The sequence below is a fragment of the Vigna angularis genome, chromosome 6 (assembly GCF_016808095.1).
Source record: "Vigna angularis cultivar LongXiaoDou No.4 chromosome 6, ASM1680809v1, whole genome shotgun sequence".
NCBI classification, from domain to species: Eukaryota; Viridiplantae; Streptophyta; class Magnoliopsida; order Fabales; family Fabaceae; genus Vigna; species Vigna angularis.
The window spans coordinates 33,675,736-33,703,148 of record NC_068975.1 but is presented as its reverse complement, the minus strand read 5'-3'; the positions used below and the strand labels follow the sequence as shown (position 1 = coordinate 33,703,148).

Genomic DNA, 27,413 nt, shown 5'->3' with positions numbered 1-27,413 from the left:
AAATAGAAAAAAGAGAATCGGTTATTTGAGTTCAAAAGTTTGGTCAAGAATTTCATTTTTTTTTGTACATTGTGAAAATAGAAGGAGAAATTAATAATTTTGTATGATTCGAAGTGACTTCCTCTCTTTTTCTTCTAATTCTAATAACAGTTTTCTCAATATCTTCCGTAAATCCATACTCCATTTTCTCTTCAAATTGTGTGAAACAAAAAGAAGTGAAACTGACTTTCATATCATTGAACACATTAGAAAAAAAAAGGTCATAGTATTTTAGCATGATATTTCATAATTTAAAAAAAAAATAAAACTAAATATATTGTTAGAGAGTGGGCTTTAAGCCTAACTCAACCCCACAAAATTGGGTAGTCTGATAACAACCGGGTGGAATAAAAATTCCGAAGAAACAAGAAATATCACTAAGATAGGCTCCAACCATGACTCTGATAACATATTAGAAAGTCGATTTATGCCTAACTCAACCTCACAAACCGGCTTGTAAGGTGAGGTTTGCACCTCACTTATTTATTATAAATTGTCTTCACGTCGAGGCATAAACATCTCGAGACTGATAATATAATTAATGAGATGCTCCGATATATAAACTTTTATAATATTAACTAATATTTAATAATTAAAAAATATCAATAAAATATGTTGTTTGGTCAGGACTATTTTTAAATCATAGTCTCTTCATATATTTTCAATTCCACTAATATCAATTTAAATTATATTCCACTAATATTAGTTATAATTGTTTTAACTTATACTAAATAGGATTTTTTTAAGTTGTTGCTAAGTTCTTTATTCACTTTTCAATTGATATTAATTGAAACATTTTTCTAAATGATATTAGTCCAAATAAAAAAAATTAATCAAGATTGATTGAAAGTTTTTTTAATCAACATTAAAATAAGATGTTATCAATTATAGACAAAAAGTAATACAAGTGACTATCAGAAAAACAATTCACATAAAAATTGATTAAAAAGTTACCATAGACGTTAATACAGTAAAACTTAGTTAATATTTATCTTAAAATAATATTGTCAAAAATAAACGAAAATTTATAATCTAAAAAATAATTATAGTCTAAATAGTGAAAAGGAAGTATCAGCAATGTCTATTGGTGGTATTTTGTTGTCATATTGGATTGAATCGTGCATGCTGACTTTAATGGTCTTTGTCTTTCATATTATTTTTGTACCAAAACTACACAAAAAGTTTTGTGAATTACAACACAGCAACACTCATAATGCACATGTTATCTTCTGACTTTTCTGTTCAAACACGTAAGCATTGTGCAACTTATCTGGTTTCCTTTTTCTCAAACTCATTTTCCATGAGCTAGTGGGCCTGGGCTTGGGCTCCATCTAAGTATATGGACAAATGGAAGAACTTGCATTTCATCAAGAGTGATGCTCCCTCCCTTCATGACCCCATCTTCTCCCTTCATTTCCCCAATTTTTTTAAAATTCTAAATTTATCTTTTTCACTTTTACAAATTTTACTTTTTATTTTTTAAAACTCTAATCCAAATTCCCTCTCATTTTCATTTTCTCTTTCATTCTCAGCAGCAAGCCCTCCCTCCACTCTCAACTGTCACTTTCTCTCTTTTTCTTATTTATAACTTCTGATGAGTTTTGAAATATCATGATTCCATAATATAATCTGTTAAAAATTTCTTCTCCACTTCTTTGTCTTTATAAACTTGAAAATCTATACTTAAACTTGAAACTCTGAATCACAAAGAGATAACCCTTGTCGTTGTAAACCAAACCGTTTAGGCCGGAAGAGCTGAACTTTTCTTCGATGATCACTGGTGTTCGGTGAATCTCGCAGAATTTGAAAGGAAATGAAAAATGTTGTGTTGACGAAAGTGAAAATTAAGAGAAAGAGAAAAAGTGACATTGGGAATGGGGATAGGGGCTTGCTGCTTTGAGTGTAAGGGAAAGTAAAAGTAAAAGAAGATTGATATTAGGGTTTTAAAAAATAAAAAATAAAATTGGTAAAAGTAAAAAGTAAAAATAATAAATTTATAATTTAAAAAAAATTAGAGAGGTGTAAGAAGAAGATGGGGATGGAGGAAGAATCACTCTTCCATCAAAGCTTGGAGCACATGGCGTATTCATTGAACCACCCTCAACTTCTTCTTAACTATATTTATGAATATAATTAGAATTTATCATACTATTGTTAAAGAATTTTTACATTAATTACATATAAATGTAATTAATATTCATTTTAAAAAAAATTAAATATACGAATAGACAATGAATTAATATTTTATTTTTATATTTTTATTTAAATTATTAAAATATTTATAATTTATTAGGTAACTTAAAATTATTTTTGTTATATTTATTAATTGTTAATTTTGTTTTATTTATAAAGTTTTTGTTTTTTTTGTTAGACTACATTTTAGATTTAGTTAAGTTTTAATAAGTCTTTGAGAACTTTCAATAAAGTTCTTGTTAAATTTTGGTGATTTATTGAATCATGAGAAATTTAAACTTTTTCAACTCCGTCCTTTTGACCAAAATTGATTAAGGTGACAGATAAGATAAAAATTACATCACCAAATTAACAATCAATTGAATAATTTTAAATTTTTGAAAATCCATAAACCACAACAATTAAAATGTTAATAAAGACTCAATTGCAAGTTTCAAAATTTATCAATTTTTTTCTGCTGTTATTTGATTAAATTTCAGTTAGATTCCTACTATTCTTTATTACAATCTTAATTCAATGTTTTTTTTTTCATTTATACAATTTTTTATTCAAATGATGTATTTATAATAAGTCATATAATATTATGTTTCATTTGTTATAATTTTTATGATATTGTTTAATTAAAAATTAAAATATTAAAAAAATAATCTTTATTTATTAAATGTAAGGATACACTTAAAAGTAAAATTGTACGTATATCGACACATATCTACTCGTCCCATTTCATTTGTGCTGTACTTTTCATTTCATTTTCACCATCTACCTTTCTAACACGATCAGATCCAATTCAAGATTATTCCGAGTCGCACAATCCAGATAATGAAGTTCCAAGAGTTTTTTTTTGTCAGTAAAAAATATAATAAATAGAAGAACATTTAGGGTGATCTAATTTATATAAAAAATTTACAAAAACCTCGTAATCTAGATATCCTTTTAATTTTACAAAAAAGCTTAATATAAGTATCAAGACAAACTCCTCTAACTCTCAAAGCATATCTACAAGAGCAATTCCTTTTGAAACTCAAAAGCATTTCAACCTCATTAATTAAACATGTAAAGAATACGAGAAATATTTTCCTCAACATTACCGCACATTAAGCGTAAGCTAATCATGTCAGAATACCCTCCTACCCAACTTATTCTTAGTTTTATAATAAAATAAAAGAGAAATTGTGCAAGTAATATGCATCTTGTTTTACTATTTTTTTAAAGTATATTAAAGATAAAGTAGTACATGACAACGTCACTTTTTTTATCCTGAAATTGTAGTTTAAGAACGACCTGTCTATTTTATTAATCTTTTAAAAATTTCATATTTTAATAAATTTTATTAAAATTACACTATTTTCATAAACAGGTTAATTTTTTTTTATCCTCATCTCTTCTCTCACTTCAACCTAGAGTAATTTAATGTTATAACAAGGTAATGTTAATACTTCCATTTTAGCAAATTTAAAAAAAATTATCTATTTCGGTAAATTTTAATTAAACTATACCACTTTCGTAAACAATATCTTCCTCTCTTTTTCTCATTTGAACCCATCATTAGAGTAATTCAATGTTATAATATAACCTCAACACATTTCAATACTCTTTTTATAAAATGTACTAATTTTAATGAATTTACAGTAAAATACACCAGATTCATAAACAAAGTCATTTCTTTCCTATCTTCATCTATTTTCTCATTTCAACCCACCAGAAGAGTAATTTAATTTAAAACGTAATCTTCATAAACATTAAGGTCAATTATGTGGTAAATATTACTTTTCATCATGAACGAGAAATAAAATAAAAAAAAACACACCATGCCATATATATCTTTAATACCTTTATAAATTAAACTTAATTCATATTATATATATATATATATATATATATATATATATATATAGAAACCTTTTAAGTACATTTGATTTTTTGTTTAACTGGGCACTTATTGAAGAGATAGAAGCATCCATATGTGGTTTGAAGTGAATGATTGGTTCAGTGGTGAATAAGAGGCTGGATTTGGTCGTATGTACCGATTGCAAAGAGTTGGTGGACTAGCTGAGTGATATGGTATCCATCGTAGAACAAATACTGGTTTCTATTGGGGCATGGTGTTCCATTAAGAACACACTGTCCATCGTCTCTCGTAGGGCAGCAAGGAGCATTCACAACAGTGATACCTGAAACACATGCATGCTTAGTATTGTTTGCGTAGAAGAAGAAGAATCAAGTGTAAGAAATTGTTCATACCAAATTGGTCAAGGGGGGCGTCTGAGCTGTTTATGAAGATGAACTTGGAATCAGTGAACTTGTTATTCAATGTGTTCACTAAAGAATTGAGCTTGTTGTTGAAGAGGATGGCAGCGTCATTGAACTCAGCAACACAATTTCCATTTGTTCCACGTGTAGATATGGCTTGTGGAGTGCACCCTAGAGAACCCAACCCAGCTGCCGCCACTTTTCTTGCTCCTCTCTCATGCAGTTCCTGTCATCCAATACATACTATTTATGTGCTGTCATCGTCTCTTTCATTTATCTTCTTATCTTATATGAATCCTCATATTTAGAGAGATAATAAAAACTATAATGTTTAAGGAAATTAAACGAGAAGAAAAAATCACAATGAAATCGTTTCGTACGAATGATGTTTTATGCATTGTTCATTTAGAAAATGAGAAATTGAGAAAAAGTAATAGAACTAAACTTAAATAAACCAATTTTGTGCAATTAACGTTGTTAGTGGACTTTTTAAAGTAGCTAAAAATTTCTGGGCTGGGCCTAAGCTTGTATTTGCAGTTGTCATTAATTAATTAATTAATGACTTTGGCATTAGATTTTGTTTTAGCAGATGGAACGATAATAATCTTATAATATCATTTATCATAAGTTGAATCTAAAATTTTTTATTTTAAAATTATTTTTTGACAACTGCAAATATTATTAAAATATGTTTATAAACATTAAATACATTAAAAAATAAATTGTATCCCTCCATTCCTTTTAAATCTCTTGTTTTTAAATTTTTTTATTATAATTTTTAAATCTTAATAAAATATTAAATATTTTTATATCCTTATATTCATCATTCACCTAATATTAAATTAGTTTACAAATATATACATTTCATGATTTTTTTTAAAAAAATATTGAATATATACTTAAAATGGGGGCATTAAAAATTAATTGCATTTATAAAAACAAAAGTAATTAATTTCCACCTAAATCTGCAATATCTTACCTCTGTTATTTTCATTACAAAATTTATTTTTAATGTCATAATATATTTTTTTATGAAATTTAATATTTATTTCAACGCCAGTTTTTTTGGTTTGAGATTAAAGAGCATGTAAATATTTTTCTATATTTTTTTGTAAAGTAAATGATAGATCTTCTTAATATCTATGCATACAAAATAATGAAAAACATTTTATCCATGTAACTATTAAATTATACAATAATATATTGATGATAATATACATATATATATATATTCGTAAATATGTGTTATGTAATAATAAGATTTTACTTATAATTTTCAATATATTATACTTTAAAATCAAACGCTGAAATGAAAAATAAATTAATTTCATATATACTAATATATGCTTGATTTATTCTGTGACACGCATGCACGCACCAACACAAAATACATACATCCACAGGCACACAGAGAAATAGGAAGTAAATTTAGTTAAGTAAAGAGTTAGTAAATGAAACTATTTTTTAAGCGAACCCTAACTCTTGAACTTGGGAGGGTTCTTATTAAATGCCATTCAAAGAACCCAAATTACCTCCAACGTATTCCTGATATAATAAATAATGAATACTGTTTATAGAAGTTTGATTTCAAATATTTATAATTATGTATGCTGTTAAGATTAAACCCCGATCGTGAATTTGTCAGACAATTATTGAAAAGCAAATAGAAAATTGTAAAATACCTCCATATATTGGGATAACTTGTTTATAAGAATGTTGGTATATCGCTCAAGAGTATAGATTCGGCTTGAAGTGTATTGATCGGGAAGAAAGAAATTGTTTATGTAATCGTTGCTGCCTATGTTCACGTAATACAAACACTGGTTAAGGTACTCTTTAGCTTCCCTTAAACCTCCAAGTTCCCTGGCGATTTTCAAATATATGGCTTTGTGATTTTTCAGCTGTTCTTCCAAGTGGACATTCTCACCCTGCGTTGACGATAATTTAGTGGCATGCCTCAGCATTGAAACACAAATACTCTAAAACTATACGAAAAGCAGTTAGATATATAAATGAAGAAAGAAAGAAGGGTATATATATTTTGTTGATATACAAGACGCTTTCCGGTTTCAAAGAGAATCCCAGCTGCTCCGGATGCATGATTCACACCCTTAAGTATGTCTGAGCCACTAGTGTTTGCAAAGGGAGGGATATATTCTGAAAATTCAAGAAGTTGGGCTGCAAAGTGTGCATGGAGTGAGAAAATAGAGATAAAGAAAATATAAGTTTTTACTTAATTTTATTGTTGTTGATGAAAAATAAGGTAGAGAATATCACCAATGTAATCAACTAGGTTTTGTCCATTGGTAAATCGTCCAGAAGGGCCTCCTGGGAAGTCGATGCCATATGGATTGTAATTGCTTTTTGCAGCTGTTCGAAGCTTGTTGTTATTTCCATTGTCACATAAAGAGTCCCCAAAGATAAAAAAGCAGGGCACTTGCTGTCCATTGACATAATGTTGCATGCAATTTGCAAGCAATAGAAGAATAGCTGAAACCAATGATGCTTTAGACTTAATTGTCATCTTAGGCTAGGTAGGTAGAAAAAGGCAGATGAGAAGAAAGAGTTTCGTGTGTGGCTATTGCAAGATGAAAGATGCATGTATATATATGGTTGGGAACAAAGTTCTGTGTCCAAACTTGTAGTTTACCATTACAATGAAGTCAAAATGAAGTAATAGTTGAAGGACAACCAGTTTGGCATGTTTATTTTGTTTTTAATATTTCTAAACCAAACTATAATGTCTATTTGTTAATTGCTATTTCAATTTCATCTTCACCCAATGCGAAGTTTCATATGAATCTAACACTTCCTGTTTTTGCATTTTCTTCCTCATGTTGAAAAGTCAAGGCCCAAAATGTTCTACATATTTATTTTGTATCTTTCAATTTAACAATTGATATATGAAAAAGGATTCATTTATTTCACTTGGTCTTGATTTTCATTTTTTAATTTTTTTTAGGTTCATTGTTTAGACTAATTATTTCATATCATTAAGAAGAGAATAATAGTATGAAAGTCTATAATAAAATTAAGTATACTCTAAATAAAAAATATTTTTTTAAAAAAAATCTTACTTTATTTTATAAAATATATGTATTTTATTTAGATATAGTTACATTATAATTATATTATAGTATAATCATAAAATTATACATTTAAAAATTAATTGTATAAATATATGATTTATTATTTATTATAAAATTATCTATAAAAATTAATTAATATTTTAAAGGATTTAAGTTTATGGTATTAAACGATAAATGAATATAAATAACTATCACATAAATTAGTAACTTTCATAAACTCGTAAAATTATATTAAATTTTTATATTTAGTTATTATTAATAGTATCTATGATAATGTCAATGCTATCATAGGTACCACTAAGTATATTTAAAACTATAAATTACATTTAATTAAACTTTTAGATTAATGAGATGATAAATGTACTTAATTCATTAAATCATTTTCTTTTCCCTCTTTACTAATATGTATCTGATAATATGAAAATCTTCCTTAATTGGAAGTGGACACTGACACAAAAAAGATTTTTATAAATATATATATATATATATATATATATATATATATATATATATATATATATATATATATATATATATATATATATATATATATATATCAAAACTACTAAAATTATTAATACTTTTCTGTCTTTTTAATATGTGTCGAAAAGTAATTTATAATATGTGATAATTGATTATTATAAAAAAAATAATTGATTATTTTAAATAATAATATATTATTTGAAAATTGATTCAAACATAAGAAATAATAAATTGTATTTATGTTATTTTTTTAGATTAAATTATTATTAAATATTGAATGTATTGATTTTTTTAACAATAGGTTCAAAAGGTTTATGAATAATTAGGTTGACGATTTTATGATTTTCAAATACTTTTAATATTGGAATGCGTTTAATTAGTAATTTAGATTTTATATTTAAGTTTATAATTTATTTTGGTGTTTAATTTTTTTTATTTAATTGAATTGTAATCTTTTTTAAATAAAATCAATTTTGTCCCTCTTGTTAAAGTGACGTTAAAGCTATTTAAAAGATTATGCGTGATAAAATTTGAAAAGTTTCATGTGTTCAAACGATAACCTATATTTTGTCCATGTGCATATTTTCAAGACGATAATGTCAATTTAATAGAAGATACTTAATTGAGTAAAGGAAATTATAAAAACTAAAGTGAATCATATAATAAATAGAATCAAATTATTAATTAAGTTCATAAAATACTATTAAAAAAAATCCAAAAGTCCTCACATAATAACATGAGTTATTGGTGATAATATTAATTATTTGACTAGTTTCAGTAGTGCTGTCAAAATAGTTTTAATCTACAGACTAACTTAGCTCACTACGAGTTTGAGTCGGATTGGGCTTGAAAAAAATGTAATTTTTTTATACAGGCTAGCTTTCAATCTGGCTTACTTAGAACCCGATTCTTCGGATTGAACCCGTGGTGAGCTGGGTTGGTGAGCCAACTCACCTAATTTAATTTAATTATTTATTATTTTGTGTTTCAATATTATTAATTAGTATTTTTTATTATAATATAGATAGTGATAAAGAAGATGTTTTAAGAGAGAAAAATATTATTGATTTATCTAATATTATAAATGGACAAGTGATAAATTATCAATGTTAATAACTTATTTGTTCGTCTTTTGTACATGTTTTTGGATTATACTAAGATTGTATCATAATTTTTTTTTTATTTTGAATTGTCTCTAGAGTTTAACATCATTTTAGTGTGACCTTTATTTAGATTTGAATTAAAAGATATTGTAATTTTTTATTTTAAAAAAAACTTATAATTAAATGAGTTAATGAATTAACCCGTTTAATCCACCAACCCGTGTTCGATTGAGTTAGATTCAAATTTTTTCAACTCACTAATAAGTGAGCTAGGTTGACTCACTAAGTGACCAATATTATTTTCATAGGTTGCAATGATAAATATATATAAGAAATTGTACATATTTGATTAGTAATGTTTTAAGTTTGAAGATACAAACGATAGGAATCATGTAGATAATTGAGTTACTTATATGATAAAAGGATGATCATCCATTTCGTTGAAAATAGATTATATACGAATTTCTTTAACTTTAAGAGGAAGATAAAGGAAGATGAAATTATTAATTATCTATTTGTAATATTTAAATTTTTATGTATTTTATTCATAAAAAAAATAAGTATATTAATAAATTAACAAATTTAAGAGTTGATTTTAGAAAAGATTTTGTTTGATTTGAAGACTAAGTAAAGAATTTTTATAATAGAGTTGAATTTGTAGAATATATATTTTTTCGTTATCATACTATGATTTTATTTTATTTTAATGCTATATATGTACCTATTTCTAACTTTTTGTTGTTAGTAATATTATTCAATTTAAAAACTCATTATCCACGAGTTTTGGAGTAGAAAAAAATAGGGTGCAAAATTGAAAAAAATTATAAAGACATCTAAAAAAGTAAGTTTTAATAATATATAGTTCAGTATTTTCTTAAATATAATACATTCAATATAGTTCTATTTTCATTTATATGAGTTTTTTTATTTAAAATTAAAATTTAGGAAACAATCAACATCACTTTTAAACCTTGTAACTCTTCAATAACTGAAAAAACATGTTTCGTTTAATATTTCTAAATAAATTTTACTTGATGTTATTTTATCAAATATATATGTTACTTTACTATTCCATTACACTACTACGTCAGTTCTAGCCTTCTATTTATATATATTGACGTACTGTTCAAGACAGTATATTTAGAGGAGTGAGTGATATTTGGATTTTAAAATGTGTGAGGAAATGTATGAGGGAAGATACAAGATTATTTAGTTTTTAAGATTGATTTGAAGAAGGGAATTTAAGAAAAAAGCAAGAGTAAAAATAAGGTTGTTTTAGTTAAAAAAATTTAATTAAAAATAAAGATTAATATAAGAAAAACCCATAAAAATTAGTAAAGCATGTTATAGTTTGGTAGATTAAAAAATCACCTGAATTACTAATAAATTTTACAAAATTTTAATTATCTACTGATTTGCAAAAAATTAATCGTCAATAGATTTATTAATAAATTTTAAAAAGGTTTAATTAGCGACTGATTTAAAATAAAAAATTATTATTAACGAATTTACTCACAAATTTTATTACAATATAATTAAAGTTTAAAATGAAAATATTCACATCTTTAATAAAATTTATTAAAAAACATTCATCAATAATAAATATTATAAATTATTAAAAAAAATTACTAACAAATGTTATTAATTCTGTTGATAAAAAATTTAATTTACCAACATATTTTATTAATAGATTTTACGAATCAAAATTTCTATCAATAAATCAAAACTCTTAAATGTATTAGTATAAATTATTAACCATTCAAAATTAGGGACGAATTTATTTTTTTTTTCGATAAAATAATAGTTTTGTTTAGTGTAATTTTATTAAACACTTAAAATCTAACTTATTTGTTAAAAAGATTATCTAAAGTTAATTTAGTCTTGAATTTATATAACATCTCTATCTTATTTTTATCCTTAACTAAAAAAAGTTATTACAATGAACTTTAGAATATTAACGTAATTGAAATATCTAAATTCATAATAATACTTAATATATGTTATTTAGAAATTATTATAATTTGTGTGGGAATCTTGAGTTTAAATTTTACCTATTTAAGTATAATAAATATACGTAAAATCATGAATAATGTTTTACCTAACATAGAAGAATTGTATCTAGGCAAACATGCAAACAAGCTTAAGGAAATAAAATATCATTTTCAATGTAGAGTAACAGTCAGAGTCCATCAAAAAATTAATTCTGGTAGTTACGATTTACAAACATTTTTTTTTTAAAAAAGAGAAGAAGTCCTTTATAATTTATAATTCTAAATTTGAATATGTTATAGCATAATAATTAAAATAAAGACTTTAATTTATTATTTATTATAAGTAATAATATAACGTATTATGTAAAAAATATATTAAAATAAAATATATTTTAAAAAACTTATAGATCTATATTTATAAATATATGATATTAATAAAATAATAAATAGAAATATTAAGTTCACATAATATAAAAAAAATATTATACAATAATAAAAAATAAAAAATAATACAAATTGTGAGGTGATGTTGTAACTCTTTTTTTTATTTATTTCAAATTTAGTTTGCTGCCCTTCAAAAGATCTTATAGTTGCACACTTTTCTCACATTTTAATAACCATTTAACAGTAACCACTAATTAACACCCTACTTTCCAAAGTCAAGGTATTAAAAGTAATTAAATCTAAACTCTTAAATGGTTAGGTATGTATATTCTTCTCTCTCTACCTCTTTTTTTTTTTTTTTATTGAATTTCCTATCTATGATTATGTCAAAATTTTATAATATATGGAATTTACTATATTTTGGTAATTTTTGGTATCAGACTGCGCTATAATTACATAACAAACCAAAACATATACTAATTCAACTAACATGTTGACAAATAAAAATAAAAATTGGTGAAGAAAACTGAAAGAAAAAACGTGAAAAAAATGGAGCCAGATAACTTAAAGAATGCTATTTAAGAGAATGTAAAATATCAAAAGTTGTGGCGAAAATAACAACTAGTTAAAATTGAGAAAATCATATTTTTAAGTTCACTTCCCCCTTTTATACTTTGAAACAAGCACAACCTTAGATTAGTAAACCTCCATTTATTTGTATCAGACTTTTTAAAAGAATATTTATAAACAGACCATAATTTCATTGAAATCTTAACTACGCATGTACTAGAGGGAGATGCGATCATTTCTAAACAAAAATACCTTACATTTAGTACTTCAAACTATAGATTCGTCTTTATTTTCGTACCTATGTCTATATCTATCTATCTATCTATATATATATATATATATATATATATATATATATATATATATTAATGTTTTAATATCAATTCATTTATTTTTATAAATATTATAAAAAATATATAATATTATTAAATATTTAATATAAAAAATATATGTTCTCATTTTATTAATGCTAAATATATTAAATATTATAATCATGTAAATTTAAAAATAGAGCACAAAAAAGCAATTAATAAAAATAAAATAATTATTTAAAATATTACATAAGTATAGATAAATGAAATTTTATTACAACCAAAATATTATTAATTTTACAAACATTAATAAATTAAAGTTGATAAAATTAAATCTTTTTAGAATGTTATGAAAAGAAAATAAATATTCAAGTTAAAAAATGTTTTAAAAATATTTTTACTTATTTTCTATAAATTAAAATGAAATATTCATTATACACTAATAAATATTATAGTCCACAACAAAATCGTGAAGATAAAAAAATATTAAACTAATCAAAATTTAAATTTAACAAGAAATCTTTCATTTTTAAACTTTAACCTATATTGATAAATTGATAATAAATGATATTCAAAATAATAATATATAATTTTATTGAAAAGATAATTTTATGTGATTAAAACAAAAAAAATATTAAAAAATTAAAATAATAGAGTGTGTGTCCTAAAAATAATTTAATATTAAAATAAATGTATAATAAAGAGTATGATAAGATGAAAAAATCTATTGGAAAACTGATTTTTTTTTTTCGATATCAAAGTAGTTAAATCCTTTATATATAATTGAAAATTATTTTAGTAAAATAAAAGCTATTCAAATGAAACAAAATTAAGAATAAAGATAATAAATATGAGCTTTATATATTACTTAATAATTAAAAGGTTTATAAATTGAATATTTGAAACTGCAGTTAAACATTCTTATATGAAAAAATAAATAAATAAAAAACATTTAAAATGACTAGATATAATCCATAGTAAAAACCTAAAAATTGATAGTATATAATTTAAATATATTGTTACAAAGTGCATCATTTGTCTTGTGGTGAAAACTAAGTCCGTGGAATCACATAATGGTATATGACTATTTACATTCTTAAATAAAAAAAAATTACGTTCTAATGACAATAACTTTTAGTCTAATGGCAAGTGTTGGAATTAATTTAAACATTAATTGAGTGGTTAAGTAGAAGGAAATGGATTAATTCAAATATTACTCTTTAAAAGAATTTAGTACTTCAAAATTATTTTAGGAATGATTCAAATTTTAGAAAACAAATTTAACAGTTTATTAGTGTTGAGAAAAAAACAATAAAGGAATATATAAGAAGGAAACAGTGAACACAAAAATTTATAGACTCATGATTTTTTTCCAAATTTATATGTAACAAAATTTACTTAAAAAAATAACACAATTATATACATTCTACTATAAAAGAGTATACAACAAACTAAATATGAAGCTTGTTAAAAATATATCTAGAAACCACTATTTATAAATTTAAGTACAGTATCTCTTATCTAGTCTCAGGTATTGAAAAGTAATAAAAAGTCTGTAGTATTTTGAATATTAATCCTGTTAGCCTCTTTAATTATTAAATCATTTTAAAATTCGTTAAATGTTATGTTGCACATGATAAGTATAACTGGAAATAGTGTATCTAATTATATTATGTTTGAAAATCCAACCGAGAGAAATATTTAAAAAATCTTTATTGGTATATCAATGTGACATCATTTTTTAATAAAACAAACCTTTGGAAAGTAAGTTTTACAGTCTTTCTTTGTTTTGAAAAGAACTGGAAAGATAACCTAGAAATGGAAAACATTGATACCATCAAAATGAACCCTATAAGAGATACTTCAAACAGTTAAAAACTTACAGATTGCTTGAAATTATTAACAGTACATTAAATATTTTTTACAATAGTAACAACGCATGATTAGTATAAAAACTTGTATATTCTCGATTCATCAGATATCATCAGCGGTGATGGAATAAGATTCAGTCCACAATCTTTTCTTCTATTTTATATGGATGAAAAGGAAAATGATACATGTTTTATTGTATTATACTCAAACAGTCGGCACTTATTCAAATTGATGCAATATAAGCAACGATTTAGAAAAAGTCTGACAACACACATACTGACATGCTCTTTTTACATTATTAAGATGTCGTATAAATACAATAATTTATATAATAGTTTGCACAATAACAATCTTTTTTAAGAAAAACATTGCACAAATTATTGTATAAATTATTGAATATTAATGATCTTGTGAGTAAAATTTATTGAAAGGTATACAAGTTTATGAGTCGGATTGAATGATTATAAGATGTCTGACTCATTTTTGTAACTTTTTCAACAAATTTTATCCAAGAATAAAGAGCATATTAGATAGAGTGATGAAAGACTTAGTGAATTATTTAAGGATATGTGCCGTAATAAATTGGCCTGAATCTTCAGGACAGAAGGCGCTGCACACCCTGATGTACTATTCCTGCGGTGAACCTGTTGGTCTTTTCTGTTCCATGGAGTCCATCGTAAAAGCGGAATTCATCTCTATTGCTGCAGGGTATTCCATTTGGAATACACGTCTCATTTCGCACCGTTGGGCAGCAAGGAGTATCCGCATCAGTGAAACCTGAAACACATGGACCATTTAGGTTAAACTTGTAATCCAGAATGTGAAATGGAGAGAGAGAAAACTGGACCTGGTACCAGTGTTGGTTTCGCTGTTTACGACCACGAATTTGGCTTTAGAAGATAACTTGTTTTCATTCAATTGCTCCACTTCAGATTTAAGCTTTCTGTCGAAAAGTAACGCAGCATCGTTCAGCTGTTGAGCACAACCTCTACCTTCTCTTGTATACGTAGCTCTGGCAAATGGATTGCATCCAATGTTATCCAGTGTAAAGACAAGGAATTTTCTTGCCCCGTAGTTGTCATGCAGTGTCTGTTGCCCACAATCATGTTTTTTTAGTTATATATGTATATCATCATATTAATGCGTTTTCATCTAATTAGTTGGAGCTGGATTCAACATTACAAATAATTTGTAACAACTACTACTATTCTTATGAATATTCCAAAAATATTACGTTATTTAGAAAAGTATTTTTTAATAGTTTAATGCTTCTAAAATGTATAAACTTTCTTCGAGTATATATTCGGGATGGTTTGTAATAAACATTTTTACTTAAATAAATCTACGATTGAATAAATTTCTCTTGGAACATAATAAATTATTAGTAAATGAGATTACTTTTTAAGTGAACCCTAAACTCTTTGTCTTTAAAACCATATAATTACGTATATATAATAGATAGTTGATTCAGTAGTTTAATTTGGATTTATAATTAAGCATGGTAAGGTGGAATTTACTCCATGCGAATTTATGAGAAAAGAGAAAAAAGAAATAGAAATCAGTATAAAACACCTTCATATATGAAGAGTAGCGTCTAACAAGATCTGCAGCATATTGATCGGGTGTAAAGTCGCGTCTTGTTGGGGAAGAGGGGAGGAAGTAATTGCCGTAGTAATCATTGGTTCCTATTTTCATGTAATACACGCACTTGCCAAGGTGCTTTTCAGCTTTTTTTGAATTTCCAAGTATCCTAACAATTCGGTTATATATGTCTTCGTGATTTTGGATCTGTCTTTCCAAACTGATAATGTCACCCTGCGATGCGTACGTAATAGTAATTTAGTGGCATTGAAATAATCCTCCAAAAAACATATATTATATAAGAATGGATGATATAAAAATAATACTCTTTGGGAGCCTGTCTCAGGGCGAATCCCTCCTGCAGCAGATGCATAGTTGACACCCTTGAGTATGTCTGAGCCATCGGTGTTTGCATAGGGTGGGATGTCCGGTAAGCCTTGACGTTCGGCTGCAATTAGTAAAAGTGTGGATTAGCGTTAAAAAAATGTTGAATTAAGAATTGAGAATGTTACTTACCAACAAAGTCAGCTTCTATTCGTCCATTGGTAGCTCTTCCTGTTGGGTTATTGCCTTGTTTGTAGTCGATGCCATATGGACTGTAATTGGCTTTTGCGTTTGTGTCGCGGTTGTTGTTATTTCCATTTTCAGAGTAAGAGTCCCCGAAGATATACAGGCAAGACGCTTGCGAATTTCCATGGACACACTGTTGCATGCAGTTTGCAGCCAACAGAAAAATGGACAAAACCACCCATGACTTAGTCTTAGCTCCCATCATCTCCATCTATTGATCTTGGAAAGAAAAACTGATAATGATCAAAGCAATGTGTGGGAGTATATATATGGGGTGGGGTGACAGTTTTTGCTCCAAGTTGCATTCAGATTTTTTCAATTCAGTTTTATTGGTTTTAAGATTAAAACAAGGATGAAAACGAAATTAACTTTTACATGCATAAATGTTATACAAATATATTTTTATTAAAATTAATATTTTTATTAAATATTTTTAAAAAAACTAAATTTATTTATATTTATATTTTGCATTGAATTTTATTTAAAATTATTTTAAAGTTGTTAATATAAAGTAGTGTTAACAGAAAAAAAATTAACATTAATTTTAACTAACAAATATGTTAAACTTATTTATCAATTATATTTCATAAAATAAAATAAATTTATCAAAATTTTCAATACTTTTAAATAATTGTATATTTTAAAATAGAGCTGTCAAAATGGGTCACAACCCGCGAGTCAATCCGGTCCACCACGGGGTTGAGCCAGGTTGGATTTAAAAATATTATATTTTTTTTATGTGGGACAAATTTCAACCCGGCTCATTTAAACCTGGCTCATGCGGGTTGAACCTTTGGTGGGCTGGGTTGGTCCACCAACCCACCTACCTAATTTTATTTTATTAAAATTTAATTTTAATTTTATAAAAAAATATTTATTATTTTGTTTTTGCTAGAAAAAATTATTTAAGTTCCTTATTTTCAAAATTAATTAAACACTCAAGTTGGGAGTGAAATTTGTTTAGATTAAATTATAAAAAGTTTGTAATTTTTTTTATTTAAAAAAATTATAATTAAGTGAGCCAGTGAGCCAACCTGTTTACCCACTAACCCGTAGTGGGTCGGGCCGAGTTCAAATTTTTTTGGCTCGCTAATAAATGAGTCAGGTTGGATTGACTCACTAAGTGACCAATCCGTGGTGGGCCGGGCTGAATCGGACCGAGTGACTCATTTTTTTATAAATGTTTAAGTTGGTTTAAAAATAACATTTTTACAAATTCAAATATAAAATTTTAAAATAATTTTAAACAATTATTTAACCATTCAAAACAAATAAATTTAAAATTTAAAAACAATTTAAAATAGAGTTTAATATAAAATATAAATATAAACAAACATAATCTTTTTCAAAATATTTAATAAAAATATCAATTTTAATAAAAATATTTATATAACATTTATATCAAATTAAATTTTAAAAAGATGATAATTTCATTTAAAAAATTAATTTTAAATTGAGACAGAAATAAAAATAAAAATAAAAAAATTAAAATGAAGGTAATGTTACGTAACATGTAACACTATCACTGTTAGATCGTATTGTTCTTCTTCTATGGTATGTTAGTTTTAAAAAGGTTTAAATGCTTACTTTGTTCCTATGTTAAGAGGTGAATTTCTGTTTAGTACCCGGTTTTAAAAATGAAAACATTGGTTCCCTATGTTATGAAAAGTATATGAATAAGGTCCACAAAGAAAGAACAAGTTCAACAAATCATCAAAGAAAAAACTGAACAAGAGAGAGAAAAAGTTGGACAGTAGAGGAGAGAAGAGAAAAAGTACGGTCACATCAGCATGGACTTAACGTCGTTGCTGTCAACTTAATGGACAAGACCTTATTCATACATTTTTCATAACATATGAACCAATGTCTTCATTTTTTAAACCGGGTACTAAACAAAAATTCACCTCTTAACATTAGGACGAAGTAAACATTTAAGCCTTTTACAAATAATATTAAAAATTAATTAAAAAGAAAAAGAATTATAAAAGTAGAAAAACTATAAAATGATATGGGATATATTTTTAATTGTGTTAGTGCAATTTTAAAAAATAAAACTGATAATATAAATTTTTTAAAATAAAAACTAAATTGATACAGATAAAAAGAAGATATGAATTTGAAATTTTTTTATACACTGAAAATAAATGGAATGATTTAACCTAATTAATATTATTGCTGGCACGTGGAGTTTGGCAAGTTTTGGTACAGATTATTTAAGTTTTATAAGTGCTTTATTTATATTATATGAGCTGTTTTAGCTTCTTTTCTCAATTTTTCTTTACTGATTTATTACTCTACTTATCTATAATTAACCTATATTTCTTTTATCTATGTATAGTCAGGAATGTCAAACCGAAGAATTGAATAATTTTTTTTAGTTGAATTATAAAAAATATTAAAAACTACTTAATTCTTCAAGGTATGCTTGAATTTGCTATATGTAATTTTAACAAGTTCCTGTATCAGGGTTATACTAACTTATACATACATTACTTTCCATGAATGTGATTTAATATGTTGAAAATCTCACTTTTCTAAAACTGAATACTACTATGTAGAAAAATAGTGTTAAACCTATTAGAATGATATTAATGCATAAATGTTATGAAATTATCTTTCCTAGCTAAAAATAAATATTATTCAAGAAAAAGTTTCAAAAGAAAAAGTTATTTTGATTTAACATAAAAGTTCAAGACATAAATTGTGACAATTCCATTTCTTAATATTTCAAATAATAATAATAATAATAATAATATATTATAGTTTTAGTTCATTTATTATTTTTTTTATTCTTTATTAACAAAAATATGATTTACAAGAAATATAATTATTTAGAATGTATATTGTGACATCCCCATAATATAGACATGCATATATAATAAAGACGTCGTTCGGTTATAATATTGGAAAGCAGTTAGAGACATATAACAGACTATATTGGTTACAACCATCCAAAATAAAATCAGAGTTGATCTCTTAAACATAAAGGACCACTGTGAATTATCATCAGAATAATACTACTAATCAAGATCCTAGACATACTAAGCTGCAACATCACCTTCTTCCAGCGCTTGCTCAGCGCTTGCTCCACATACACCTCCTCTTCATTTGCTCACATCCAATTTAGGATGATCATTGCAACAGGAAACATACCCAAACAAAGCACGAACACACAAGCAAGGGTGAGCTAGTTTCACAAGCAAGCATACTATATTAAAGTAAACAATTCATCAAATAAATACTTTAAGCCAAGCAAGTTAAACCATACAAAGGAACATGTCATAAACTAGACTTGACTCGTCCGGACTTAGAATGATAGTCGAGCTATGGCAGGTCCTGCATTCGTGGTGACTTATGAAACTTGGGTTCCCCACCCTGCCACACTCACAAGGTTAGCCTGTTTCGGGCCTTGAGGCATACTGGAAGCCCCCAAGGCTAAGACCTCATGCTACTCCTCACCACATGGATTAATCTCTCTACTTGAGTATGATTAGCCATTGGAGTTTCAGAATGACCCCCAAGACTGAGCTCCTACTTTCATTCTAAAACACTAAGGATCTCACCAAGAGATCCTACACAAATGGAACTTGATTTACAACTTGGATCATACTTTCATCACTTTGTAATCATATACTTTCTGCCACAATCAACATATACACAATCTCAACAATATACATTACTCGCCACTCACAAATTATAAAAATAACACCTCCACAATTGAATCTAAGTTAATCAATACCAAGAACCAAGCAGCTCCAACTAACCCATAACAGCTCATAAAATGCATCAATTTATACATACCTACAAGTAATATAATTATTGATTAACACTCACGTTTCAATATAAGAAACAACTATCCTTACTTTATTATATATATATATATATATATATATATATATATATATATATATATATATATGTGGATCCTTACTTTAAATTCCAAACACATAGTGACTGATTTCCTAAAATTATAATTGACTAGAAATTAACACATGATAACTTTATGCATCTACAATCAACTTGTTTTATTTTATTTTCATCAGAGATCTTTCTTTACCCCAATTGGTCACCAGAGAGGACCCAGATGTCTGAACGCATCAAACTCACCTTCGACGCCAGCACATATGACTAGTCACAACTGACTGGACCAGGCCAGGGCTGCTCTATGATCAGGGATGTGCCAACTCAGATTTTTAAGGTTCCTCTATCCTACCAACAAAGAAAGGCTCTCAACAATTAACAATTAATTTATTTAAATTATCTACCTGTTCTCTTATGCTCTAAATCTGAAATGCCTAATTTTAATATTTTAACTTCCTCTCACAGCAACCTCAAACAGTACCTGTACATCTATTTAATACCCATATACATGCTATTACAGAACCCTTACTCCAGACCTTCCAACAAGATCAATTTCCGCCAACAAACTCATTCAAAACAGATTAAATTCATCACATCACAAACATGCACAATTTCACAGTTTCAGTTATAACACCCAATACAATAAAAGTCATAAAACAGTTTCACAAGAGCACACTAGTTCAACATTCATATGCATATATTTTTATAAAATAAATTCATACAAAAATAATTAGCACCCCTTACCTTAGTGTGGTTACAAGTACAACACTCTTTAGAGGAAACCCCAAAACAGTACTCTTGCATAGAAGCAAGTTCAACAAGATCTACAAAATGTCAAATTGGGTACAGAGACATCTCTTAGAGTTAGAATAGGTAGAGAATCTAGAGGGGAAATCCATTGATTTCATGCAACTAGAAAATTGCATGCCCTAGGTTCAAAGGAAAGGGAGGAACAGAGAAAGATAACTTATCCGTCCAAAGCAGAATTTTAATCGGATGAATGAGAAGCTCTCAACTCCGTGAACGAAAGCACACTACCTATTTGAAATTTCAACAGTGGAAAGTGATGAAAAAGTAAAGAGAAGTCAGAGCAAGAAGAGGAAAAATGGAACTGAGTTTAGAGAAAGAAAGACTAACTGGAGAATGAACTTAGAGCTGGAAGGTGAGGCCTCTTCTGAGGTCCTAGTGCCCTTAGCTTCTTGGACCAGGCTGCATGGCCCAATGGTATTTCATTTTTCAGGCTCTTACATATATTCTTTGAATAAAAATTTTGAAAGATGCAAGTTGAAACAACTTGTTTTTTTTTCTCTTCTTAAGGATGTTTGTAATCCAAATCTTCTAAAATTGAAAATGTACAGAGTTAAATAGTGATAATTTCAATCAAATATTTAATAACGGTTAAAAATCAATTTTATGTTTTAATAAAAAAAGTTATATTTTAAATTATTGAATGAACTAATTTAGATACCTTTTAATTAAAAAACCTTTAAACATGTAAAAGGACACAACTTGACATCTAAAAAAAATTAATATATATATATTTAAACTAAAATTTCGTACACTTTAAAAAGTTATACAAATTCTCTTTCTATATATATATATATATATATATATATATATATATATATATATTTAAATATTTATGAGATTTAAAATAATAAAATAAATATTGTGACGAAAATAAATTAATAGATTGATTTGGATATACATCTCTATTATTTTTTTTTTCATAATTTGAGTTATGCCAGTTCATAATTTCTTCAATAAAATAAATAGAAAAATTTACAATTATCAATATACAAATATTTTCTAACAAAAACTATATAATTCTGATTGTCCAATATATAGGAGCAGAAATTCACTCGTGATGAGCTAAACGTAAAAGAAAAAATATGTTTCTCTTATATCAAATTTACATAATAATAACAATAATAGTGATACTTGATTTAATTTTGTTTTAAATAATATACAAATTAATATTTATTTAAATTAATATATTTTAACTATTAGAATGAAACAAATATTTAAAAATATAAATAATATATTTAATTAATTATAGGTAACCATCTTTATTATAATAAGCGTTATAGGATAATTACATTTTCCTAACACATAAGAAAAACTCCTGAAATATAGTTTCAGAAGTCAATCTTTTGCTAATTTTTTACTTTTCTTATTCTTTTTTAGTTCGATCCATCGTGATCATCGATTCGAAAATATACCAAAGTGTCTCAATCCACATTACAATAACTCTTATCCAATCAAAATAAGAAAATTCACAATCATTCTTAAACAACCTTCAAGAAAAAAAAAAATACAAAGGTTATTGAAATCAGTCATCAAACAACTAATACTACACCACACTAAAGAAGACAAACAACAAAACATACCAAAAAAATACACCTGGAGTGACAAATAATCTTCAAAAGAGTTATACTACAAAGTCAATAACATGCTCAATCTCTTTCTTAATGATCTTAAGTAATAAAGTGTTTTTAGATGTAAAATATGAGTATTCAAGAAAGATTTGCTTCAAAAACTCGCTTAAAAGCTTCCGCAAATACTACAAAAGAATTAATTCTAAAAATAATTGAATATTTTTCCTTTTAACATATTTGAAAATAGTTTATTATTACTGGCTGAAATAGGCACTCAAAATTATAATCTATCATTATATTTTTCATAAATCTTAGAAATCATTTTCAATCAACATAATGAATTATTATTAATTATTTATGAAAGTATATTTTTTTCATGTTACATAAAATAATAAATTATTTATGGAATTTCATGCGAATTTTAAATTTCCAAGAAAATTTGCATAAATTTGTGATTTCTAAAATTTTAAATTTCTTCTCTTGAAATTTATATTATCTAAAAATTTTATAATTTTTTTTTTGGAATTATAACATTCAATAATTTATTACTTATTGAAACTATCTATATACAAAATTATTATTTATTGTAAAAAACATTTATGGGGTAACTTTCAATGGAGTCATTATATCCCTCCAACTAATACTACAACTTTCAAAGTTAGAAAATAAACACGTTCTTTTTTATTAGCTTTGACCTAACATTGTAAAGCTCCCCATCATTCAATTGCATGATAGAAGGTATCGATGCTGAAATTTCACGACCGAAATATTACTATTTTCATATAAGAGATTATGATATACTTGTAACTTAATTAATTCAAGTTATTAACTTAAAATAAAGTAAAATAAGTCTAAATTAAAAATAACTCATTTCATCTTGTGTTGAAATAGATGGTGTAAATTTTTAATATTCAATTATCATATTGAATCAATTTTAATGGAGTTGAAAAGTTAAGTTACCCACATGATCTATCAATGATATTTATCATACAATTTATTATAGTTTCATTAACATTAATTTCTTTGAAAATTGCATGTGTATCTTTCCTTAGAGGAAATCATGTTCTGAGGCTAAAATGGTTACTAACTGTAAAAGTCTTCCTTTTAGTATTTAATACAACAACAAACTTAAGACTACTCCTTAAATCAAAATATGTGTCCATTATTTTATGCACGTGTTTCAGTGGTAAAGAAATTAATTACATGGGTTAAATAATTTTTTATATTTTCCAAAACTGATTTATTTAAAACTGGTACTTCCAAAAGAAAAGTTGTGAGGGTTTTAATATTAAAAATTTAGTGAATAAGTATTTATATTAATTTTAAATTAAGTGTTGACACTAAGCTATTTGCAGCTTGATATTGATAAAGTTAACATCTCAATACTACTAATTTAAAAAAATGTTGAGTGTTAAAAATATTCAGAGATAAACTAATTTTAGAAGTATAAAAAATATTATTTAGACTAAACATTATATAACAAGAATAAATTTTAGAAGTATAAAAAATATTATTTAAATTAAACATTATATAACTAGAATATGTAAAGATGATGAAGAAAAACTACAATTATAAATATATTTTGCATATATTTTGAAGGTATGAATATACCTATAATATATAATGTACCACTATAAAAATAAAAATTTATAAACTATTAGGTCTATGATTATTTTTTTGTTTTTATGTTTTTTCTTTTACTTAACTGAATTTTAATATTTTTTAATAGAGTTAATTTGATTTTTTTTTCATTAAGTTGATATTAACCGTGTTTATAAAGTGTTATATGTCAAAATTATAGTAAAATGTCACGTGTAAAATCTAAAAGGCTTTACCTCTCAAACTAAACTAAAGAAGTTATAAGAAAAAAAAATGAAGCAACGTAAAATATAAAAAATACAAAGTTAATATTATTAGGATTGTAAATACTCTCATATTTTAGAAGAAAATTTATTCTCTATTTTAAGTTCTCACTAGACTGAAAGTAAATTTATTTAACAAGACTGTAAGTAGAACTTCAAAATGGGTCACAATTCGCGCATCAACTTTGCCTGGGTTTAAGCCAGGTTAGGTTTGAAAAAATTAAATTTTTTTTATACGAGTCAGATTTTAACCGACTCATTTAAACCCGGTTTATGCGGGTTGAACCCTGGTGGGCCGGGTTGACCCACCAATCCACATACCTAATTTTATTTTATTAAATTTTAATTTTAATTTTATAAAAAAAGTATTTATTATTTTGTTTTTGTTTGAAAAAAATATTTAAGTTCATTATTTTCAAAATTAATTAAACACCCAGGTTGGGAATGAGTGAAATTTGGTTAGATTTAAATTATAGAAAGTTTGTAATTTTTTTTTATTTATAAAAAATTATAATTAAGTGAGTCAACCCGTTTATCCACCAACCCGTGTTGAGTCAGGCCGGGTTTGAATTTTTCTGACTCGCTAATAAATGAACCGGGTTGGATTGATTCATTAAGTGACCAATCCGTAGTGGATCGGGCTGGATCGGGCCAGGTAGCTTGTTTTGACCGCTCTAGCGGTAAGCCTTCCTTTTCTCCTTTGGTCATAAACTTTTGTAGGGTTAAAATGATTTTACAGCTTGGACTTATAAATTTTGGCCAAAACATTGTTTTATTAAAGTAAGGTTTATATATATTCAATCGTTCGAAATATATTTTTTCTTGACGGGTGTTACTTAGGAATCTCGTGGGGCATTGTATTAACCAATCATATTCTTTTTGTCTTTTATAGTATAAATAGTCTCTCTATTATAATTTCATATGCATCATCTTATAAACTTTAGTTACAAAGGTTATTTCATAAGCCTTTATATGTTTTTTTGTACAAGGGTTGAGGGCACCCATAATGTTTCTTATTATATATATATATATTAATATTAAATGCCAAGGAGTAATATATTTATTATGTAGAATGGATTTTTTTATTTATTTCTATTTTGGCGGTAGGTGTAAGAATATATCTCATGTATTTAAGGTGTCGTAGTTTGAATTGAGGACTGAACAAGTCGCATGATGTCATTGGATGATCTCTGTGCAGTGATTCGGTTGGCAGCTTCCGAGGGATGCGTTTCATCCCAAAACATGTAGTTACTTCTATTCTGACATGGTGTTCTATTAGGTAAACAAGGCGTTGGGCAGCATGGAGCATTCGCAACAGGGAAATCTGAAACACAAATCAAATCAAATTGTAAGACATTGATTGGATGCTGTTTTAATCTAGAATGTGAAATTTAAGAAATTTGAAAAGGGCACCTGGGATAATGGATCTGTCCAAGCTAGGGACGAAGATGGATTTGGAATGGGTAGAGGAATGGTTATTGAATTGGTCCACTCTAGATTTAAGCTTGTCATTATAGATGGAGACAGCATCACTCATCTCTTCAACACAAGATCCATTTGTCTGATGCGTGGTAGCTGGAATGCAACCTATATCAGCCACCCCAACTACCACGAATTTTCTTGCCCCAAAATCGTCATGCAGTTCCTGTCCCCCAAAATCATCTTTTTTTCTATAATTTTTCAATTATAAATCATAGGTGTAAATATTATTAGGGTGGTATAATTAGATCCATCCTATGATTTTTGTTATCAAATTCTTTCACTTTTTGCATTCGTTGTTTTTTTTGTTTATACAATCTTTTGTAATACTTGATCCAGTAGTTTAATTTCAATTTATATAATCCAGTATGCTTGGAAAAAATGATGAATTTAGGAGACAGTGAGAAAAATGTAGAAAAAATTGTAAAATACCTGTATGTATTTAAATAGTCGGACAAGAAGAGTGTCGGCGTATTGTTGAGGGGTATAGAAGAGCCTGGTTAGGTAAATAGGGAAAAAGAAGTAATTGAATAGGTAATCGTTGGTGCCTATATTCACATAATACAAGCACTTGTTAAGGTACTCTGTTGCATTCTCAGAACCTCCAAGTTTCTCACTGATCTCAGAAAATATGGCTCTGTGATTGCTCACCTGATTTTCCAAATCAATATTGTCACCCTGCGTCAGCATACAAATGAAAATCTTTTAAAATTACACCAAAAAAGGCCAATTAAATGGAAAAAGAAAGAAGGATAAATAAAGGTAAATTAATTTGAATTATATACTCCAACCATGCCACTCTCGGGTCTTATTCCTGCTCCTCCAGATGCATAGTTCACACCCTTAAGAATGTCTGAGCCACTAGTGTCTGCATGGGGTGGGATGAATTTCTGAAATCCCAGAAGCTCGCCTGCAACAAATGGCTAAACGTTAATTGGAGTGCTAAACACAAAACCTGGGGTTAAAAATATTATATTTTAAAAAGAAATGGTGAATGTTACGTACTAATGAAGTCAAATGAGGTTCTTCCATTAGTAAATCTTCCTGTTGGACCTTGTGGGAAGTCGATGCCATATGGTATGAAATTGGCTCTTCCTAATGTTGCACGGTTGTTGTTATTTCCACAGTCAGTTAGAGAGTCCCCAAAGGCAAAAAGGCAAGGAACAAGTGCTTCTGCATGGACACAATAATGTTGCATGCAATTTGCAGCCAATAGAAGAGATAAAACTAGCCAGAGTTTAATCTTAGCTTCCATCGATCTCGTTGTAGCAAGTGTCAGATGAAAGATGCATGTGTATTTATTGAATTTTTTGCTTTCAAATGAAGTCAGAATGAATCAACATTGGAGGCCGAATAGTTTGTCAACGGAAAGTAATTACTAACATTATTGCTAAGAT

At 26.5% G+C, this 27,413-nt stretch overlaps 3 protein-coding genes and 1 long non-coding RNA gene across 5 annotated transcripts; all 4 read right to left on the bottom strand.

Moving 5' to 3' along the window:
• Positions 1 to 3,959: 3,959 nt before the first annotated feature.
• On the bottom strand, positions 3,960 to 7,047 carry LOC108343324 (GDSL esterase/lipase At1g29670). Its single transcript, XM_017581532.2, has 5 exons — positions 6,760 to 7,047; positions 6,536 to 6,660; positions 6,165 to 6,410; positions 4,474 to 4,708; positions 3,960 to 4,403 (listed from the first exon to the last, which is right to left on the bottom strand). The coding sequence occupies exons 1-5, from the start codon at positions 7,004 to 7,006 to the stop codon at positions 4,219 to 4,221; spliced, it is 1,038 nt and encodes a 345-aa protein (XP_017437021.1). The 5' UTR covers positions 7,007 to 7,047; the 3' UTR covers positions 3,960 to 4,218.
• Positions 7,048 to 14,385: 7,338 nt separating this feature from the next.
• LOC108343323 (GDSL esterase/lipase At5g45670) lies at positions 14,386 to 16,654 on the bottom strand. Its single transcript, XM_017581531.2, has 5 exons — positions 16,383 to 16,654; positions 16,193 to 16,314; positions 15,858 to 16,100; positions 15,140 to 15,374; positions 14,386 to 15,062 (listed from the first exon to the last, which is right to left on the bottom strand). Exons 1-5 carry the CDS (start codon positions 16,645 to 16,647, stop codon positions 14,881 to 14,883), a joined length of 1,047 nt encoding a protein of 348 aa, XP_017437020.1. The 5' UTR covers positions 16,648 to 16,654; the 3' UTR covers positions 14,386 to 14,880.
• Positions 16,655 to 19,312: 2,658 nt separating this feature from the next.
• On the bottom strand, positions 19,313 to 21,422 carry LOC128197427 (uncharacterized). The gene is made up of 2 exons (XR_008249966.1): positions 21,042 to 21,422; positions 19,313 to 19,538 (listed from the first exon to the last, which is right to left on the bottom strand). It is a non-coding gene; the product is annotated as an uncharacterized LOC128197427 (long non-coding RNA).
• Positions 21,423 to 25,367: 3,945 nt separating this feature from the next.
• LOC108341662 (GDSL esterase/lipase At1g29660) lies at positions 25,368 to 27,271 on the bottom strand. Of its 2 annotated transcripts, none has more exons than XM_017579317.2 (5): positions 27,022 to 27,271; positions 26,802 to 26,926; positions 26,449 to 26,694; positions 25,951 to 26,182; positions 25,368 to 25,861 (listed from the first exon to the last, which is right to left on the bottom strand). In XM_017579317.2, the coding sequence occupies exons 1-5, from the start codon at positions 27,269 to 27,271 to the stop codon at positions 25,668 to 25,670; spliced, it is 1,047 nt and encodes a 348-aa protein (XP_017434806.1). In that variant the 3' UTR covers positions 25,368 to 25,667. The 2 variants fall into 2 exon arrangements, with proteins under 2 accessions (XP_017434806.1, XP_052735168.1); XM_052879208.1 differs by having other exon boundaries at positions 26,808 to 26,926; positions 27,022 to 27,265.
• Positions 27,272 to 27,413: the final 142 nt, after the last annotated feature.